The 21,990-nt window shown below is 37.2% G+C and overlaps 1 protein-coding gene across 1 annotated transcript in view; it reads left to right on the top strand.

The window, feature by feature from the left end:
* The window catches only part of LAMA1 (laminin subunit alpha 1), a 102,354-nt gene that overhangs the window by 47,280 nt on the left and 33,084 nt on the right, over nt 1–21,990 (top strand). Inside the window, exons 13-33 of the mRNA XM_027748319.2 lie at nt 74–175; nt 903–1,114; nt 2,395–2,506; nt 3,401–3,511; nt 3,953–4,080; nt 4,679–4,765; nt 5,005–5,216; nt 5,702–5,808; nt 6,806–6,986; nt 8,228–8,364; nt 10,988–11,224; nt 12,156–12,299; nt 12,660–12,839; nt 14,961–15,146; nt 15,955–16,082; nt 17,102–17,222; nt 17,365–17,502; nt 18,953–19,074; nt 19,994–20,080; nt 20,340–20,533; nt 21,579–21,721. Of these exons, the coding sequence (XP_027604120.2) occupies nt 74–175; nt 903–1,114; nt 2,395–2,506; nt 3,401–3,511; nt 3,953–4,080; nt 4,679–4,765; nt 5,005–5,216; nt 5,702–5,808; nt 6,806–6,986; nt 8,228–8,364; nt 10,988–11,224; nt 12,156–12,299; nt 12,660–12,839; nt 14,961–15,146; nt 15,955–16,082; nt 17,102–17,222; nt 17,365–17,502; nt 18,953–19,074; nt 19,994–20,080; nt 20,340–20,533; nt 21,579–21,721 (3,069 nt within the window). The remainder of the gene's footprint in view (nt 1–73; nt 176–902; nt 1,115–2,394; nt 2,507–3,400; nt 3,512–3,952; nt 4,081–4,678; nt 4,766–5,004; nt 5,217–5,701; nt 5,809–6,805; nt 6,987–8,227; nt 8,365–10,987; nt 11,225–12,155; nt 12,300–12,659; nt 12,840–14,960; nt 15,147–15,954; nt 16,083–17,101; nt 17,223–17,364; nt 17,503–18,952; nt 19,075–19,993; nt 20,081–20,339; nt 20,534–21,578; nt 21,722–21,990) is intronic.

A 21,990-nucleotide genomic window follows, 5' to 3' on the forward strand; every position in this document is an offset into this window, starting at 1 on the left:
ACTGACCCATGTAGTTTCTTTGTGTTGGTTGGAGGTTATCGTGTTGTTAAGACTTTGCTTTTTATTCTTTCAGCTCACAGCTTTTGGTGGACACTTGAAGTATACGGTATCTTACGACATTCCAATGGAGAGTGTGGACAGTGATATAGTATCTAGTGTGGATGTCATCATTCAGGTGAATTTTTTTTTCAGCTTGTTACTATTCAGACATTATTAGGAATCTATGAAGGAGTTAAAAAAATAAAATAATACTTCTATAGTAGTAGTTTTGTCAATTTTAAGTCCCTTAAAAATCATTATCAAGATTTTATTACTACTTATTTCTCTGATTTTTTGACCCATTTGTCTGAAATTGTAGGTATTCAATATTAGTTTTAAATGATAAATACCTAAAATTCAATCTGTGTGTAAATGGGTGAGGTGTTTATTACCATTTCTACAAAGCTGTTTACAAAACTACAATAAACTTAAAGAACTTGCATTTATGAAACAGATGAGTGTTCTTGCTGGTTGCCTATTTTTCTAGATTTATGTTGTAGTTAAAAAATAAGGCTCTATATTGAATCCAGGCACCTCCAGAAGCATTATTTTTTAATATATACATAGCAATAAAACAAAGGAGAGAGGAGATTCTGTTTTGTAGAGGTGTTCGATTTTTGAAATTTAATTTATTCTTTTCCAAAAGAAAAGTATTTCTAAAAGTTTCTGAACCAAAAAAGAATGGGATTGTGGTCTTCCTTGAAACCATGGAAAATTAAGACCTTTTACTTACCTAATGCAAGAAATCTAGTTTGATTGACTCTTTTCTGTATTTCATGGGTGTATATTTGACACTAAATGTAATTGTTTAATAAAATTTACATACAAATGTGGAAAATGTTTTCTCTGTCTTTCAATTTCAGGGTAATGGGCAGATTCTGAGTACAAGAGCAGCGGGCTTGTCATTACAGCCGTACGAGGAGTACTCTAATGCAGTGAGATTCGTATCGGAGAATTTCATAGAGTTCAATACAAAAAAAGCTATAGACCGGGAAATGTTGATGACTGTTCTGGTAAATGTGACCCATCTTCTGATCAGGGCCAACTACAACATTGCCAAGAAAGCTGTGTACAGGTGAGTGAGACAAAATATTTAAGTTCATCTATATACTTCTATGATTTTTCTGCGTATGAATCACTATTTGTAGAATATTCCTGAGGTTTTGTTAATATTTTCTAGAAAAAATGTTATTTATTAAATTTTCTCAAGACCAGTCTTGTCCTCAAAATAAAGTTATATGGAGTGTGTGGAAAAGGGCATTTGGTTTCAAAGATATCTCATAGCAGAAACATTGTTTTGTGCTTTAAAGGAATACTGCATAAAAGCCTTATTACAATGGCTGCTTTGTTTAGAGAGAAATACCTCTAAAGCTCTCAACAGTATGCTTGTTTTGGTATGTGGCAAATTAATCCTGACTATTGGAAACCTGTCAGTAAAGACATTGGTTGTAATTTCTTTTGATGTTTTTTTGTAGATGTTATTGACACTCATCTCTAAGAGAGTGGTTAATTGGAAAATTGTGCTGGAATGGACTAGCTGATCATTCCATGGTCTCAACCCAGCATTGGCAGTATCTGCGTCAGACCACAAAGATCTCTGTTTTACCTGTTCTCCAAGATACAGGAATAAAGTTGTATCACTCTTCAGGGAATAGCTCATCCTTTTTTTTTCTTAATTTCCTTAGACTCACAAACAGCCTTTCTTCCTCATTCCCTAATTTGGTAGCATTCCATGCCAATAAAATAGGACTTGATAGCAAATTTGCTTTGTGCCTTTTTGTGCACCAACACCATTCTGGGTGATATTTATGTCCACTTAGGTATAGTGTGTTCATCTTTATGGAATGTTTGTAAAGATTTCTTAACAAAATTTTGCGTGTGGCTGAGAAGATTGTCTCTGCTGCAAAATGCCACTGTTTGTAGTAAGAGATTTTTTGTTCTGTTGTGTTCAGTATCAATGAGCTGGTGCTGTTTCTCCCTACTTACCCACCTGTGATACGTGTCCATTTTAAACATGGTGCCAGTGAAGCTGTCTTACTTCAGGACAGCTATAGAAGTCTGGCCCACTGAGGTACCACTAATACCACAACAGAGGGGGAGGGTTTTGTTTAAACTACTCCACAGGAGAAGAGACAATTATTAGTAATAATAATGATAACAGGAGGAAGGCACATCTACTACCAGAATTGGAAATGCTGTGATAAGACAATGATCATAGACTTTTTACAGCAGAGATTTGTACCTGTTCCTCAGCTGTCCCTGCCAGGGATTGGCACTCAGTGGTGTTACTTAGAAGCAAACTCCTGTTCAAAATCAAATCTAGGGAACAAATGGTGTTTTCATACTTGATCCTAGGCTGGACTCTGTGACTCTGGATACTGCAAGTGCAAATGTTATAGATCTTTCTTCAGCACCAGATGTGGAATTCTGTGAATGTCCTCAAGGTTACACAGGAATATCATGTGAGGTAACCTCTTACAGTGTTTTATCTATGCAAAATTATCTCCTATCAAAAGGGATCAAAGTTTTAAAGGCAGGCTGCCTTTAATTATACTGCCATAAAAGTATATGTTCTGTGGTGAATTGCTGCTTACTATACACAACGCTGTAGATATTTTCTTTCAGATGCGCTAAATGGGATTGTAAACTTATTTCTTAATTCTTTTTGGTGGCACTAAAAGATGATGTTGCACTTCAGAATATCAGTGTTGCAGAGAGATCAGCTGTGAAAGCTCTGTGAAGCTGTTTTGAGCTTACCTTACTCATTAATAGAGCTTTTTATGGATCTGAATCATGTACAGTTTATTTCTGTTATGTGTCATTAAGTTTATGGGGGCAATAAAGAACCTTAGCAGGGAGGAAAGCTAGCTTTTGGAAGAACCCACAAGGGTCAAATGTGTTGTGGAAGGTGGTGTCTTGTATATCAGTGAATAGAAGATTAGAGAGGCACAGCCCCATCTGCAGAATAGCAGGAATTATTTTGACAAATAATTTTACTGCGAAGCCTTGTGCCATAGCACTGTTAATGATTCTGCAGACGAGGTAAAACATCTGGTTTTTATATTATCCCATAATAAAGAACTTCACATATTAAACCACACAAAACTTTTGTGCCTCCAGGGGACAAAGAGCTGAATTAAAGTTTTATGAAGTTAATTCTTATCCCCTTTATTCAGTGCAAGTAAAAAACAACCTCCAGAAAAGAGCTACAGTGACATCAATAGAGTTGAAAGAGCATTCAGTTACCACAGCGTGAATGAATTAGATGGTGGGTGGTCAGAAGTGCACTCTTTGAAAATGTTTTGATGTGTACTTTCAACACAGATAAAGCTACTGCTTTTTCCCCCTAATTTCTTTTCAGTCCTGTCTCCCTGGGTTCTACCGTGTGGATGGAATACTCTTTGGAGGTATTTGTCAACCCTGCAAGTGCAATGGGCATGCAACTGAGTGTGATATTCATGGTGTTTGCTTTGTAAGTCACCCTTCAAAGTGTTTTGTGTTTTAAGCATCTATTTAGAAGTTAAGAGAGCATTTTGACTGTGGGAGACAAGTTTACAGTGTACATACATTTCAAGCTGTGGGTACCAAGTGTTTATTTTTCTTGCTTTTCATTGTTTAGTTTGTTACTGCAAATGTGTTCAATACGTAAAATATATTTAAGTATGTGTATAAGTAATGTGGCTGGTTTCATAGTGTAAAGTATATTCTAAAATTTAGGAAAAAACAATTGGGATTTGCTGTTACGACTCAGAAAAAGAAATCAAACACTTGTTTTCAAAGTTTACGCTGTTCTTCATGGCTTGAAGAATGACTTCCTTGAATGTTATACTGCGTGCAGACTGCCGTAGGAATCCCTCAGGGGCTGAAAAACCATCAAGAGAAAATACAGGAAGATTTTTTCCATGTCTCACAGGCTTGCCAACACAACACGACAGGACCTTTCTGTGATAAGTGCTTGCCTGGCTTCTATGGAAGTCCATCCCAAGGAACATCTGAGGACTGCCAGCCCTGTGCATGTCCTCTCAGTTCTGCTGCAAACAAGTAAGCTACTTATGTGAGACTACCCTTGGCATCTTCAGCAAAACCAGAAAGCGAGATAAAGTAAAACGTCATGAAATCTGAAGAAGAGAGAAAAGGGCTTTTTTAACACCATGATTTGATTATATCTCATAGAAACATTTTTTTTTCCAGGTCCACAAATGCTAAGAGAGGCTGAGTGAACTGGTGCAATTTGTGCATGGTGGTTGAAAGTAATAATTCAACCTGTCCTTGAACTTGGCAGCAAAATCGCGGTTATCTTTCATGTTGTTTCAGAAAACAGCAGAAGGGCAGAAGTGTTGCATGTGAAAAAGAGGAACTCAGTACAGAAATTGTACAGATTTGCCAGAATGAGAGCCAAGTTTTTAGGAACTTTTAAAATCTTCCATTAAAAGAAAAAAAAAACTTCAAAAAGAGTTTTTGAAAATTATACCTTATTTTGACATATTGTAATGTTTAAAACATTGATGTTAAGCTAGAAAACATTGCAATTACGTGATTATATAGATAGTTGCATGGACTTGAAGGGTGGATATTGAATGTTTGTAGAAATCTTGTGATTCTGTGTATTGATACCGACTGCCATAAATATTGTTGATAGTTTCAGTCCTACTTGCCAGCTGAGTGAAGAAGGTGGAATTGTCTGTGACAACTGTCTTCCAGGCTATACTGGTTCTCAGTGTGAAAGGTATGTACACTAACTTTGGGTAAAATATCTGTATCATTACCATCACTAAGTGTGCATCTTGCCTTGAATTGTTCATACCACATGTACAGAACATTCCTAATAAAATTTTCCTTTCCATTTTGTCTTTCCTTGTAACACAGAGACACCGTATATTAAAATGTAATAGGAAATAGTCCCTTTAGTGGGAAGAATGTATAATATGACCACATTCCAGCTAAAGTTTTTAAACTCTCATGCAGGTGTGCTAATGGTTACTATGGAAATCCACTCATGCCTGGACAATCATGTGCTCCTTGTGAATGCAATGGGAATGTAAACCCTCAAGAAGATGGCCACTGTGATACCTTCACAGGACAGTGCTTGAAATGTCTGGGAAATACAGCAGGTCACCACTGTGAAAAGTGTGCTGATGGGTATTATGGGGATGCAGTGATTGACAAAAACTGTCGTGGTAAGCCATTATGATTACTCTTAAAATTTAAAGAACACAAAAATGTGGTGTACATGTAGCAAAATGCATGGGCAAATATGCACCTTTACTGACAGACTTAATATTCAAGTTGTGAGTTGGCAAGTACAAGTTGAAAATTATGGTGTTGGATTAGGCTGAGGAGGGGGAATGTATTATCCTGGGATCTGACACTTGATATCCCTGAAACTTATAGGCTTACTTTCCCTCCAGTGATGTGCTGTACGCATTTCCTACTTCTGAATGTCACATATAGGACTGGAAGAAACAAACTTCTCAAATGTAGCCATTCAGAGGTGTTTTTTTTTTCTTTTAGCCCAAATGCACAGGCATTACTGTAGTATATTAGTATCTGTGAGATATAAACAGGTGAAGCACAATGTATACCAAATTTGGAATTCTGTATAATAATGAATGCATATAGATACACAGGAATAATTTTTCATTTTGTTTCTTTTTGTCTGAAGCCTGTGCATGCCATGTGAATGGTTCTCTTTCAAGTACTTGTCAACATGAGACAGGTATCTGTTCCTGCAAATCAAATGTGATTGGAGAAAGATGTGATAAATGCTTGGTAAGCAAATATTTACCTGTTGCTAAGATATACATGTTCTTGTCTTCCTCTATCTATAGATATTGATCCAAGGAGATACAGAGATACAGCAACAAGCATATTCAGGGGAGAGGGGACCTGTTGCTGGAGGAGAGACTAAAGTTTGTCTCAAGAGGCCTTTGCAATTGCAAATTGCTCTGCATGTGCTCTTTGCAGATGTGAAGCTATGTAGTTGACTGAGCACCCTTCTGCGTAGGGCTGTTCAGGGTGCAGTCACGCTGGCTTACCAAAAAAACAAACCAAAAAATGATAACAAACCTGAAGAGATCTTAGGGCTGTGCTTCTGTAAAATGAAGTCTTAATGGGAACATCTGAAGAAACGTAGTTGGTGATAATAAATACATCATGGCTGAATGCCAAAAAGGGTTTCATCTAAAAGGCAAGACTGTTATAAGAACAAGTAAATATTCACTGGTGATACAAACCAGTGAATATTTACAATATTTACAAAGCAGTTTCTGGGCCATGCTAAGTGTAAAACTGCATCAAAGACCAGAGCAGGAAATCTGTGCCCAGTAACTGCCCTTGTGCCAACCCAGCTGAATGACTTTCAATCCACATGTATCATAAGTCACTGACCAGCTCTGTTCTAGGCTTTCATTCATAGTTACAGATAGCTGTGCATGATCAGCACAGCCCACCCTCATCTCATGCAAGTCTTTAAATTAAAATAACATCAGACTTCAAAACATAGTGTCTTATTCGTGAGAGTGGAGGACCACAAGAGCATTTCAGTGTTCAGCTTTTCACCTGAGTTTATATGGTATACTTGCGTGTAGGTGGGAGCAGTGAAGAGATAAGGCCAGGGAGTCTTCCCACAGCAGACACACAGTGTTGACCAGTATTCATGCAGGTCAGACATCATGGAAAGTAAACAAGAGAAAACAAGAGTGTATATTGTATTGTTTTCAAAAATTTATGAATCATAGCTCAAATCTATTTATTTCTTGTCCAACAGAATGGTTATTATGGCCTGCTTACTGGACTTGGCTGCATTCCCTGCAACTGCAGTCAATTTGGCTCAGTCTCCGAGGACTGCAATCATCAGGGGCAATGTCACTGTGTATCAGGAGTGGCTGGAGAAAAGTGTGATCGTTGTGCTCACGGCTTTTATGCATTCCAGGAAGGTGGCTGCACACGTAAGCTCTGATCCATGATCCTTTTAGAGTTTGTATGGAATTTCTTTCCGCAATGTATGTTGAACTCTGGCAAAGGTCAGTTGTTTTGATGACTGTATGGAAGAATCTGCAGAGAGGTCTACTAATACTTTGATTAAGCTGGAGAACAAAACATTTCTTTGCTTATCGTGTGGTTCCTTGTAAAAGGTGATGACTATGAAATAACTCATAAAGGGTGCATGAGAGAAACATCACATCCTCAATAGCTCCTTTGTCTCTTCAATAAAACCCTTCAGTCCTACAGAGGAAATAAAACCTTTTTTTTTCTGCAACTGTAAAAGTGAAGAGCTACTAGTCTTAAAGATTTTTACTTTATTTTTTCCATTCAGTTCTTAAATATATATTTCATACTTTGATAAGATATTGATTCTATTTTCCCATCATTGCCTGGGTGTGTACAACTTTTAGTCATGATAAGGAAGAAAATGTTCATCCAAAGGGAGAACATGCTATCAAAAACTAATTTATCATACTAATAAGATACCTTTTCAACACAGTATAGCTAAAGGAATGCCTACTGTTTTTCCAACCAGACAGAAACACTCTTTTCATATCTCAAATAGTACAGTAAAATGAAATACACAGTGAGATTATGTGATGGGATTATGTTTTGAAACACATACACTGTGTCTTTACTAAGAATCAAAGATCCCTTAGTTACCTTTAACCATTTCAGTATCGGAAATTTTATAAATGTTTTAAAACAATAAAACCACTTTTCTAAACTTCTGCTGTTTAACTGGAATAGTACTGCATTTCTTAAATAGACAAGTGTTTCTTGCAGTTATTAGTTATAATAAAAAGTTATCCATCCCTATTATTCCATAAGCAATTCCTGAGATTAATATTTTCTCCTGATGAGTTTTATATCTTCTATAATAGAATTGTTTTCCTACAGATTTACTCTTCTCCGCAGTAATTTTGTTTAGCTCTGTTGATTCCTCCATGGAAATGCAGCATTGCTTTTTAAAACACAAAATAGGCCAAGTCAAGAAGCAATAATGGGATTCCAATAAAAAGATGAAATGTCACTGTGGTCATAATTTGTTTCTCAGTGATTAGGGATGGCAAGGGGTTCCTAGTGGAATGGGCAAACTGTACTGCATAATTAAGAAAAATAAGACTATAGGTGGTCTTGGAGTTTTTTCTCTGTAGCTCAAGCAAGGATGAAGTTATATAATTTGGTTCTGTTTCTCTTGCAGCCTGTGACTGTGCCCATACTCAGAACAACTGTAATGCTGATTCGGGCCAGTGCATTTGTCCCCCTCACACTCAGGGACAGAAATGTGAACTCTGTGAAGAAAATCACTGGGGACTGTCTCCTAAACTTGGCTGCAAGGTACGGTAGGCTGCATGAAAAGCCATGGCTGTTAAAAGAAATTCTTCCTTTACAGAGTTGGGCTCTTGTTTTGAGAACCATGATCTTTATTCTCTGTCTCAAAGTGTTAGTGGAACATGCTCTAACATTAGAACAAAAACCAAACACCAACACAACAACAGAGTACACAGTGTTTATTGAGTAACCTTTTTAGAAAGCTGTATTTGAAAATACTGATCAGAATGCTTATTCTGATAGTTCTGATAGTGCATAGTTCACATTAAAATTGTGAAGTGCGTATTCTAACTTTTAATTGTTTGAATAGTGTTACTAAACCAGATTAATAGCAACAATTGGCAGCTGGGAACACAGTTTCTGTGCAAATCAAGAAGTGATGATACTATGTATTTAAGAACAATGGAATCTAGCTTATCTTGAATGTTACTGCAGGCGTTTTTTTTCTGAATATATGTAATTAAAATAGTATAATATGGTTAATGGTTCATGTATGGAACAATGGTAGCTCCCATTATCTCAGCTTAATACTAATGATTAAGCGGTAAAATGCCAAGTCAGTGCAGCTCCGATGAACAGCAACCATTTATGCAGTTAGGTTCATGCAGTAAATTCCTGACAGATATGGCATTGGACCAATCTTTGTAATATAAATATTGAGGTTTTTAAAAAAGCCTCAGAATTACATGAATGTAATGGGTAATTTCAATGGAGAAACCACAAATACAATCAACTTGACAAAGTCTGTCCTTATATGCATTAAGCATTTAAGTGTCAGCCAAATTGTTGTCTTTTTTCTCTCTCTAATTTTTTAGAGTAAGGATGATAAAGTAGTAAGTCTTCAGAGTTAATTGTCTTAGTTATTTATTGCAACTTACTTTGCAACTGGTCTTTAAACCACTGCTTTGTTAGCTACCAGCTACTGTCATTCTCACTCAATGTACTGCAAATACTACGTGCTGGTCCTTTTGCATTTCCCTTTCATAGGGTGATTCCACAGGACTTGCCAATGATCAAGTGTAATTAAATATTTCACTTTTGCTAAGTTGCTTATCATTCCTTTTGGTTACAGCATCACAGTAATTAACATGAATTACTCTAAGGTATTTTACTTACTTTCTTGATGCAATGAACTATAGTGGGATCTTCAGGTAACAGTCCCAACAGAGGTTCTCCTGTGCTGCATAGTCAGCTGTGCTAGGTTAAGATCTGGAGTAATGTGTTATGGCAAATCCTGGAGAGACTCTTTGCATGCTTTCTACGTGGATGAAATGGGGGAAGTACTATCAGAAACGCAGGCAGTCTGTTTTTGCAATATGGGCTGCCTAAGTGGGAACTTCATTTGGCTCTGTTTCCTGTGGTTTTCTTGATATTCAGCATCCATTTCTGTGTGCAGTGATTGAACAGAGCTGAAGTCATTGTTTTGCTTACAATGCTTTTCAAGGATTGCTGCCACACAGTGCATTGTACCTTAGAGTCCTTATTTATCTTTATCACATAAAGATTGAAGTACATGTAAATTATTACTATTATGATTCTTAAAATAGGGTTTGACGTTCAGAGCTGTAGACCTTTACTGGCATCTGGGAGCCAAAGTTGTCAATTTGATCATAAAGCTTGCTGCTAGAGAAAAAACTGCTTAATACAAAGAGTGCTAATGGGTGAGCAGCAAACTTGTGAAGAATACTTAAGGGTAGATAGTAATGCTAATAGATTTTGTGGTTCTTGGTGTAGAGGGCTTTACAGGGTAAAGGCTTGTTATCTCAAAGAGAGATGATGAAAAAAAAGACTCACAGAAAATGCTCACATCAGGTGATGGTAGATGGAATGCACTTTTCGCCTGCACTGTTAGAAATAACCACAGAGCAAAATTGGTCTTGTTAAGTAACCAGAGATATGAAATTAAGACTGAAGATTAATCCAGTTTGCTTCAAAAAAGAATGACAAATTTAGTACATCCAGTTTGCATGTTTGTAATAACAGGTTCATATTGCATAATGAATATGCATAACTGATTGCATAATGAGGGATGTACTCTACCAGTAAACACTATTCCTTTGGTACTGACCTGCACTGCATACTGAGCTTCCCACTTTTGGATGCAATGAGATTCTTGTTTCCTCATCAAATAGTAAATGAAGCTTAAGCAAGATGTAGGCCCTATTAATGCTTCTTGAAATCTTAAAAGAATGATTTTCCTTTCTGTCATATTTATAAAATTATGGTACTTACAGATTTCTTTCATTCATCATTTATATAACGTTATTTTAATTTACTTGCTGCACTCAATACATAGTGCTGTAAATAAAGTATTTTGGATTTTTTTGTTTGTTTGTTTGTTTTCTGGAACAGATTCATCCAACTCCTTTGATTCCCAGCCCATATTTGGGAGTCAACAAGGCTTCTAACTTTTTGCCATCCACTATTTACTGCAAATGCAGTTCTTTATTAAAATACAAACCAAACAACCTCATTTCTTCATGCAAGTTCTTCCCTTTTAATATTGTATAGTAATTGTTGATAAACCCTGGATTTTAAGGGGCACTCTAAATTTACTGTGCTGTTTCTGTTGTAAAATAATTATTTTTAGAGATCTACTATTTATGAACATTTCTTCTTTTCATCTAAGGCTTGCAACTGTAGCAACACTGGTTCAGCCAATCTCCAGTGTAATGTATTGACAGGTCAATGCCAGTGCAAAATTGAATTTGGAGGACGAGACTGTTCCAGGTGTGCATTAGGCTACAGGGACTACCCAGACTGTGTTGCCTGTGATTGTGATTTGAGAGGCACCAAAGCGGAGATGTGCGATGACGCTGAAGGACTTTGTGGTTGTGAAGAAGAAACTGGCATCTGTACTTGCAAGGTACTGAACTATTCAGACCCTTCTGGGACAGCTTTAAGGGTTTCTGGACATTTATTGCATTAAAGTCATGGAAGGTATAGAGCTGAAAGGACTTCAAAAGGCAATCTGCATCTGTTTTTTAAGATGTTTATGAGTACACCTAAATCACCACTAAACGATTTTCTGTGCCAAACAGGTGTTATTATTTAGCCATTTGGTTTTATTAGGTTTGGGAACAGCATATTGATTCAGATGATATAGCCTGCTTTTCTGAAAATTCAAATTATAATTATAGGAAGAAACCAATAAATACAAAATCAAGAATCTCAGTGGTTTTTTACATATGTTTATACTGCAAGTTCAAATTTGTTTCCTATGCTATAACCAAAGTCAGTGCTTAAGAATAACTCAACACAGATAGTATAGATTTTTCTGAAAAGGTGGAAATCTGTTCTTGATAGACTGAGTGATAGAAAACTTACTTCAAGACTACAAATGTATACCTTCATAAGTGTCTCTCCAATATCTGGTTAAAGGTGCCAGTGGATACTAACTGTAGTTTTGGGTGTTTTTTCAAGTTCAGACTGGGGAATTGAGACACTTGAAATAGGTCCCCTGATTCCTATTTATACTGAGTAATTTCTTTGGCTTTGAGAGCTCTAGATGAGGATTTGAGGGGAGATTCTGTCTTGAATGGAAATTTATAGCTGCCAATTTTTGATAGAAATTCAAATATGAGTTTAGCTTGAATGTTCCATGGTCAGGGTTTTTTTGTATGGTTGGTTTTTAATCAGCATAGGAAAATATTGAAAAAAATAATGTGCTGCATAGTAAAACAGAATAGGTACAATAAATAGCAACTCGTTTTTCTTCCAAAAATAGCCATCTTTCATTTGGCTAGTCAAGTAATATGAGTGTACTGTTATGGTTGTTGTTTTTTAATTTCCTTCAGGAAAATGTATTTGGTCTACAATGCAGTGAGTGTAAACCTGGAAGTTTTGCTCTGTCTGCTAACAATGCACTGGGATGTACTCCATGCTTCTGTTTTGGGATGTCCACACTTTGTTCGGAACTAGAAGATCATGTGAGAATTCCTGTAAGTAAAGTGACGCAAATATATAGACACAGTCTGGTGTTATCCTCATGTTAGGTACCACACTGGTGTGCCAAAAGTTGTGTGCATTTAATGAATCAGGCTGAATGTAGTTGACTGGTTTATGGAGGCATATGTCAGAATAGAAAAGAAAGCAAATGGTAACAGTCCTATTTCTAAAACTTCTGTTTCACTCTTCACTTCTTAAAAAAATAAATATCAAACATGTTTTCCAGTTGTTTGTGTTGGACATTACTCCAAGATGGACTGTTGACTGTTTCAAAACAGCTAAAACTGTAAATAGTATATTACAACAAGGTAGAATATTTTTGTTGAATGATTCGTTTGCACTTTGTGTTGCAGATAACCTTAACTCCAGATCAGTCCATTCTGCATGTAGTAGCTCAAAGTAACCTGACTGGAACAGTGGAAGGAGTATTTTCGCAATTTCCTGATATTTTACTGGATGCCGCCATAGTCAGAAAATACTTAAATACAGAAACGTTTTACTGGAAGTTACCAGAGCAGTTTCAGGGAGACCAGGTAAGAACATTAAATAACTCGAATGCTCTGTAGATGACTTCTTTATTGTCTTAATAGACCTTCACTATATAATAGTCACTTTATCTTGATAATATTTTTCTATGTTAGTTCTATTCTTGTAGATCATAATACTATAACTATCCAGTGACTGAACTTATTTATAGCAAGCGCAAACAATATGTTTACATTACTCTTACCTAATGAGATATTTCTTGACCCTGTAAATTGGTAACACCCATATTTAATTGCCGTGTTACTCTTCAGAGATCCTAGGAGGGGGAAACAGTAGTATACTCAGTTTCACTGTGGAAACCTGAAAGAGTTTTTAACCTTGATGCTAGTATCGGTATACAGATCATGAAATCTCTGTTGCTTAGGAATTAAATGAAAATTGAGTGCACACCTTGAAAGGGTTTAGAAGAAGAAACTAAGACTGCTTTTTAGAAATATGCATTTAACCTTGGTGGAAAAACTGCTGAGTTTAAGGCAATTTTCATGTTTTATTGCCTTCATTCATTCATTCATGGCTGGGCTTCGCGAACGAAGATTTGGGAAGGCTCTATCCACATTTGCTGCAGGCACGCTGGTGGCTTATGAGGCCAATACGTGACAGACAAATCCGATTGCAAAAGGCACAGCAGAAAGACTCCTTAGATGGTGTATTCTGCAATACACGGTTCTTTCTGCGTTGCCTTTTTTCCTCGAGGGTGATCCTGCGTGTGTTCTCAAAGGAGACAGCTGCGTTATAGATGGTGTGTCTCCAGGCCTCCCGATTTGAGGCCAGAGTAGACCAGTTATGGTGATCAATATGGCCAAGGCTGAGATGTTGTTTCAGGGAGTCCTTGTATCTTTTCTTCGGGGCTCCTCTCATGCGGCAGCCAGTGGCAAGTTCACCGTAAAGCAAGATCTTAGGGAGGCGGTGGTCCTTCATCCTGGAGACATGACCTGCCCAACGCAGCTGTGTTCTCATCAGCATGGCCTCGATACTTGTGATAGCTGCTTGCTCTAGAACAGTATGTGGTCACATAGTCTGACCAGTGGATGTTTAGAATTGTACGGAGGCAGCGTTGATGGAAGCGTTCTAAGAGACGCAGGTGGTGGCGGTAGATGACCCATGATTCAGATCCATATAAGAGAGTAGACAGCACTATGGCTTTGTAAACACTGATCTTGGTGCTTTTCTTCAAGTGTTTATTACGCCACACTCTTTTATGGAGTTTTCCAAAAGCGCTATATGCCTTTGCTAATCTGTTGTCTATCTCTCCGTCAATCTTACCATCTGAGGAGATGAGGCTACCGAGGTAATTAAACTGCTGGACTGATTTGAGCTCTGATTGACCAATGGTGATGTGGGGATGATGGGGGACATCCTGAGGTGCAGGCTGATGGAGGACCTCTGTCTTCTTTAAGCTGACCTCCAGTCCAAAGAGCTCAGCAGCGTCTGCAAAGCAGGATGTTAAACACTGCAGAGCTGCTTCTGTGTGGGCAACAAGGGCGGCGTCATCAGCATAAAGCAGCTCCCGGACAAGATGGTTTAAGGTCTTAGTGTGGGCCTTCAGTCGCCTTAGATTGAATAGACTTCCATCAGTACGGTATCGAATGTAGACTAATACCCACTATAGCAGAAGGTATCCTTCCTGAAAGTCAGTGTGGTTTCAGAGCCAACAGGAGCACCACAGACATGGTATTTGTCCTCAGACAACTGCAAGAGAAGTGTAGGGAACAGAACAAAGGTCTCTATGTAACCTTTGTCGACCTCACCAAGGCTTTTGACACTGTGAGCAGAAAAGGTCTGTGGCAGATTTTGGAACGTTTAGGTTGTCCCCCTAAATTCCTCAAAATGATTATCTCACTCCATGAGGATCAGCATGGCCAAGTCAGATATGGCAATGCACTTTCTGAGCCCTTTTTAATTAAGAATGGTGTGAAACAAGGCTGCGTTCTCGCTCCTACCCTATTCACCGTCTTCTTTAGCATGATGCTCCAAAGGGCCACAGCAGTTTTATTGCCTATTCTCCAAAGAACTGGCAGTTTTGCAGTCTACAGCTGATATTAAAATATTTTCAATTAGTAGCTTTAAACTTAGAATAAATAAGAGTAATAATTTTTTAATCCAAACAGCTCATGGCCTATGGAGGAAAGCTGAGATATACTGTTGCTTTTTATGCTTTGGATGGCTTTGGAACGTCAAATTTTGAGCCACAGATTCTAATGAAAGGAGGTCACACCAGCAAGTTGGTCATATATGTAGACATCCCTTCTCCAGAAAATGGAGTAAGAACTGACAAGGAAGTAGAAATGAAGGAGGTAAGCCAAAAACGTTGGTGTAAAAATACTTAGCTTTCTTCTATCAACTTGCACAGAAGAGCTCTATGTATTAAAGAAAATACTTTGAAAAATGCATATCTGATTTCAAATAGACTGAGTAAGTAGAGCACTTTGATTAAAATGCATCTATTTAAGGAGGAAAAAATGGCTGGGAATATTGTGCTAAAGCAGCTCAGATTTTGGTGATAAATGGCAGGCAGCCAGGGATTGTCCCTCTTGGCAAGTCTCATAATTTTTTAGCCTGTGGGTTACACTTACAGCCAAGATACAGCATATAGCACCTTGTGAACCCTAGCCTAGCAGGAGCAGTAATTTGCAGCAGTGTTCACAGGGCAATTTCAGAAGAGATAATGATGGCCTCCTTTGATTTCTGGGAGTGTCTGCTGACTGGGGCTGAGGGGAGGTCTAGTTTCTATCGGCAGTTCACAGGATGCAGTTACAGCAGCTTTTTTTAACTGCCCACGAAATGAGTACTGTGAAGTCCTGATCTTTTGGCTGTCTGGGTTCTCCAGATCTATCCAGAAAAAGCTGTGCTATGCAGGCCTGAACTGCTTCACTGTAGAAAGTAGTCATGGAAGTTGAGCACAGGGAAGTAAGGAGAAATTATATAAAACCATGTTTTGTTCTAACGTGGAGCAAACATGGAGTTTTGGATTTTCTGGGACTTAGAGTTTAGACATAGCCACTGTGACTGCGTTTCTGAAAGAACACGTAAGGAGGAGCAGAGGATGACTTGAGGTAAGATTAAATACTCATGGTTTTAATAATATGTGTTATGTTTCCCTAGGATTCTTGGAAGTATTTTAACTCTGTGTCTGATGAGCCCGTCTTGCGTTCTGACTTCATGTCTGTGCTAAGCAATGTTGAATACATCCTTATCAAGGCAGCTTATGGCCAAGGTTTACAGCAAAGCAGGTAAAGCAATCTGTGATTGCATTTATTTATTGTATTCCATTTACTGTAATTTAACCTACATAGTCCCAACTGAGCTGTATAGTAAAGATTTAATTCAAATTAGAGAAATTTCCAATTTCCTATTTATGACTTTTGCTCTTCATCTGATAAGAAAAGATTTATGACCCTTAATGGCAGCAGAATTCCTCTTTAATTCTTTCTGTGAAATGCTAAATGTCTCTGCTACTTACTTTGATAGCAAAGGGCATAAAGAAGCACAGGCTGATGCAGTGTTCTGCAGGATGGGAGGTATATATATATAAAACCACTCATATAAAAAATATATATGTTATGGATTATTTCCCATCTTATTTTTATGGATATTGAATTTTTGTTTGTTTTTTTTTTTTTTCTATTTAAACACATGGTCCCTTGAGTTCTTGTACCCATTTAGGTATCTCCTGTAGTTTTACGCACTCTGGGCAGTGGTAGTGAGACATTCCCACCTCAGAATGGTAGCATTTTATAACCCTTTTGAACAGAACTAAATTATTAATGGGAGGGAGGGGATGGGATATGGTCATTATCTGTCAGTCTGGACACTTGCAAGAGAAACAAAGAAATGAAAACCCAATATCTGTACATCTTCACTTCTGGGAAGAAGTCTGATTCCAACTCCATTTTATGTTTTTATTCACATGCCCCCAGCTGTCTTTTTCTTAGGTCTGTCCAAAAATATGTGAGACAAAACAAATGTAGTTGTCTAATATATCTGAGATAAAAATACATACTGTTACGTGGTGGGTTTGGCAGGTTTTGCAGATCAATAGGAATTAATCTATATTACTTTGAATGACTTCTGAAATCTCATAAATAAGTAAAGAATCTTCAGTTTTTGAGATATTTGCATGGGAAGAAAGGGATTATGGAAGATTATGCATGGTAACCCTGACCTTGAAGCATGAAAATGTTTTTGGATCTTGTTTTTGTTGTTAGAGATTATTTAGATGTTCATGCTCTCTTCTGCATGTATCTTGTAGAATTGCAAATGTCTCAATGGAAATTGCAGTCAAGTTTGAAGAAATGCATCTAGGCAGAGCTAGAGCTCATCTTGTAGAGCAATGTAGGTGTCCCGCTGGTTATACTGGATTGTCCTGTCAGGTACAGAATCCTTGAATCCTTTTTGTGTGTCTAATAGTGAGATAGTAAAAAAAATTACTTAAATGGCTTTTAAAATTGTTTGGAACTGTTGATAGCTGTGATATTTTTTTTTTAAATTTTATTTTACTTCCCCTACAACTAGAGCTGTGCTTCAGGATACTACAGGGGAAGGCATACAGAACGCAGTGTAAAAGAGCCTCACGCTCTGATGGCGCCTTGTGTGCCGTGTCAGTGCAACAACCACAGTGAAACCTGTGATCCTGAAACTGGAAAGTGCTTGGTATGTACATGTTATACATTTTTCTATTGATTTGACCCGAACATACAATAGCAGTAACTATGAAAGGAGGTTCTGGGAGAAGTATATGGCTTTACTATTTGGATAAAGTGTGATTTCGCACTCCCCCGCCCAACTCCAAAAAATGGAAAATCTGAATAGTGCTTCCCTTATGGTGAACTCAGTAAAATTATCAAGGTTTTGGGGCATTAACATACTCAAAACCATTAATTATTTTAGCTTTAGTTTTACTTTTAAAATTACTTGTGTATCAGTTCAGTTTATCTGTTTTTCTGTGAGACTTTTTGGGCTTGTCAGCAAGGTCTCCTTAGTCACACAAAAGAAAGAAGTAAAGGAAGCAGTAAGCCATACCATAGCACAGACTAAGTCAAAGGCAAATTCTTTGTCTCTCAGGAAGAGAATTCTCTGGGCAGCTTTAGATGAGGCTTTTTTATCACCCAGAGACTAAAGTATTGTAAGAGTATGCCTCAGCTAAGTTAATTTACTCACTTTCTCATTTTATCGCAAAGGTTGGAAAGAAATACATTGGTCTGTCACACTAGTGAATACTCACCATTCTTCCTCTCACCTTGTTTCAGGGGTAGCAAGTCACCTATGTGTGCTGAGATTACTACTTAGATATTTCCAGCTGAAGGTTATAGGCAAAAGAGCTGGGTTTCACCTCTGACTTCTGCTCCCATGCAATTAGGAGACTGCATTGCTACTGTTTATTGTTGTCAACTAACCTCTAAAATACACACTAGCAAGTATATGAAATAAAAAAAAAAAAGGAAAAGTGAAAAGAAAAAAGGGGAAAAAACCCAGAAAATTATTTTTATTCACTTGGTGGACTAGTCAGTTAAATTATGTTTAAAATACCAATTTAATGTTTTAATATTAATAACACTGGTTATTGATCAATACTCTTGACAAATTAAATTTAGTGTCTGTGGATCCTAAGTGTGGATAGTCCTTGGTTTATAGCATTCAGATGCACTTGCTGAAACATTGAAACTTGTATTTTTCATCCATGTATTCTGTTTAATTTTTCCATCAGGTTCTTTGTTGTTGTTGTTTGTTTAGGGGTTTTGTTTGGTTTTGGGATTTTTTTGTTTGTTTTGGGGTGTGTTTTGTTTTAGGATTTTTTGTTTTGTACTGTGATGTCCTGGCCTGAATTAGATTAATAGAAGCAGAAATACATAAACCTTAATGAAAATTTAGAACAGAGATTAGGTCAGTGTGCCTGAAGGAGATTCACATAAGAGAAAATATGCTGGCATTCTGTTTATTTTTGCATAAAAGGTTCCTCCACTCAGAGAATGCTGACCAGTGGGTAGTGACATTTAGAGATGATTGTTGGAAACTGTATACATATATTGCTTGGAGGGAAGATAAAGTTACTCCTGTTGTTTGTTGTTGCTTTAAACTGTCTGAATTCCATTTTGTGTATCAGAACTGCAGAGATAACACAGTTGGTGATTACTGCAGCGCTTGTGCCCCAGGCTTCTATGGGAAAGTGACTGGATCTGTCAGTGACTGCTCTCTTTGTGCCTGTCCCAGAGCCAACCCTGTTAGGTAACCAGAACTTAACTAAATCCAATGTACACTTTACCATTCTGTATTTCTTGTGTTGTATGTCCAATCTCTTACTCCTCCTACTCCTCTCACACTGTGACAATAGGAGTTAGCTACTATTATTTGTCCTTAATTTTTAGACATTAGAAAGATACCTATTTTATTTAGTAAATGGAGCTTGCATTCTGAGTTGTTCACAGCTAGTGGTAACTCTGTGAGGTTTTAAAATAAAAAGATTAACACATAGATGAGTCATTTTTTTTTCTCTAAGAGTAGATCAGCCACATAGACCGTTTTATAGACAATGGAGTAAGTTGCTCTGACACTGTTTAATTTCAAATGTGGGTCTCTTTCTTCATTCAAAGAACAATGCTTTTGTATTTACAAAGATTCAAGCCATCTCCTTTCAATGCAGGAACTTTTCATGAGATCAGTCCTAAGGGAAGAACAAGTACTCTTTTGTCTGAAATTTATACATCTGTTTGTTTGGTAGAGGAACAGTTAACTTCGCATTTTGAAAATCAAAATGCTGTGTAGGCTGTTTTTTCTTCAGAAGCTTGAAAAGCATATTTGTTGGTTGCTTTTGTATCATTGAGTCAGAATGAGAGTCTGGGAACTCTGATGTTCTCGTGCAAGCCTCAGTTAGATACATATCATGCAGCATCTATTTTTCATTGTCTTACCTTTTAAAAAGAAAGCCATAAGGTGCTTTAGCATGTTATTCTCTAATGTTATTCTCTAATAAGGTCACATTGGGAAAGCAAACTTAATACAAATAATTTAAAGTAAAAATTCTAGAGCACTACATCAGATTGAGCAGAAGGTGCTGTTGCTTGCAGTATTTAGTCTGTGGTTTAAGGTCTCACCTGTCTTTGTATGGTCTTATGTGTGAGCAGGTGTTTGTTTATCTTTCCTCCAGTTTTAGTCCCACTTGTGTCCTGAAAGGTGTTCAGGATTACCACTGTGATGCTTGTCTTCCAGGATATGAAGGACAGTACTGTGAAAGGTGAGTTACACAATGTCCCCATTTATCCCCAACTCCCAAGGACAGTTTGATTGACGTGAGCCATATTTGTACTCAGAATGGATTATTCAGTGTTCAAAGATAGGTATATGAATGAGTGTTCAAGGACTTAGAGTGATTTCTTAATTACTGTTGAGCTACTAATAAAAAAAACTATTAGTGATTCTTAAGGATAAGTGTAACCCTCTGATTTCATGATGGTTATCCCCTGATGTTCAGTGTCCCATTCCTCCCTGTGTAGGTGCTCCCTTGGCTATTATGGTGACCCTCAGCTCCCTGGTGGCAACTGCCATCCATGTCAGTGCAATCCAGGAGGCTCTGTTCATGATAATTGTGACCGTGCAACTGGCCAGTGCCTCTGTAAGCCAGGAGTGACAGGACAGCTCTGTGACGAGTGTGAACCGAGGCATCTTCTTGTGGATGACGAGTGTGTTTGTAGGTGCTTTTTAAATTTTTTACTTTCCCAATAGGCTTTGGTCTACTCCAGTGATATTTGTGTGCACATGATTATTCCTTGAATGTTTTTATGATGTCATGCCATACCCTTTCTATGAAGGAAAGAAATCTTAACAACTTAATATTTTTTAAAACAGAGGAGTTTGGACAAGGTATTATCTGGAGGTCTTGTCCAACCTCAACCATTCTGTGAACACAGAGGAAACTGCAGTAGAGATCATAGCATCAGACAAGCAGTTGATCCTTAAAATGGCTTATTTAGTGTTACAGAGAAGTTTAGGAAAGATCATTTTAAGACTTTTTTGCTGGCTGTAGAATACCTGTGTTTATTAGAAAATGTTGAATACCTATGTCATTGACCCTTTGGATTTGAGCTTGCTCTGATAATACTTTTGGATTATCCCAGGTTTATAGGCATTCTCCATCAATAATTAGTCATATTCCACCAGTAATTAGTCTTGAAATTCCTTATAAGAGAATAAATAGCAGAAAGACACATGTGGTACAGTAATCTGCTTTTACAATGAATTAGGATTTAGAACTCAGATTTTACTTTGTATAAGTGAAAAAAAATACAGGGAATAAATGGAATTACAGCACTATAGGCTTGAATTTCCTGTTTGAGTGAGTGTCAGTAACTTCAATCTTTATTTATAGTAAAATAGCTAAATAGGTCAGTAAGTTAATAACACAGCAAGTAGCTCAATAGGTATCAGGACCAATAAGGCTTTAATGTGTGCTAGACTAAGGAGAATATGTTTAGTTAATGTGTGCTAAACTAAGGACAATATGTTTAGTTTAAGTTCACTCTTGGGCAGGAAGGGGAGGGCAAGACTACAAGTCTGTATACTCAGAATTATTATACCTTATTACCTTATATTATTATTATATATATTTATAATATATATATATAATTATTATACCTTATACCTTAACTCAAATGGTGACGGCACATACTGTCTAAATCAAAATGGCTTCATTTGAATACTAATACCTCTTCATTCTCTTAAAATTGTTTATTTAGCTTGTGATGACAACTGCACAGGAGTTTTGTTAAACAGTTTGGATAATCTCAACGAGGCCATACTTTCAGTGAACCTCACTGGTATTGCCCGTGTGCCCTATGGGATATTATCAGAGTTGGAGAATGCAACAAAACATCTGAAGGTAAAATGAGCATGTAAACAGTAGAAATACTTAGTCACACCTTTAAAACAAAACTTGCAGCCACTCGTGTGCTGGCAATTTAATAGAAGCCCTCCTGAAGTTCATGCCTTGAATATCTGTATGTGTGATACCTGATTAAGGCCATTATGTTGGCTGCCTGTATTAGTTTCTTTTCATTTGTAGCACTAACATTTAAATAAATGGGTTAATATATTTTTCAATCAGTAATATGATTACTGAATGTGCTATATGTATGTGCTTCACCTGGA

Source organism: Pipra filicauda, unplaced genomic scaffold, assembly GCF_003945595.2.
Source record: "Pipra filicauda isolate LSUMZ 115617 unplaced genomic scaffold, ASM394559v2 scaffold260_size1094732_pilon, whole genome shotgun sequence".
NCBI lineage: Eukaryota > Metazoa > Chordata > Aves > Passeriformes > Pipridae > Pipra > Pipra filicauda.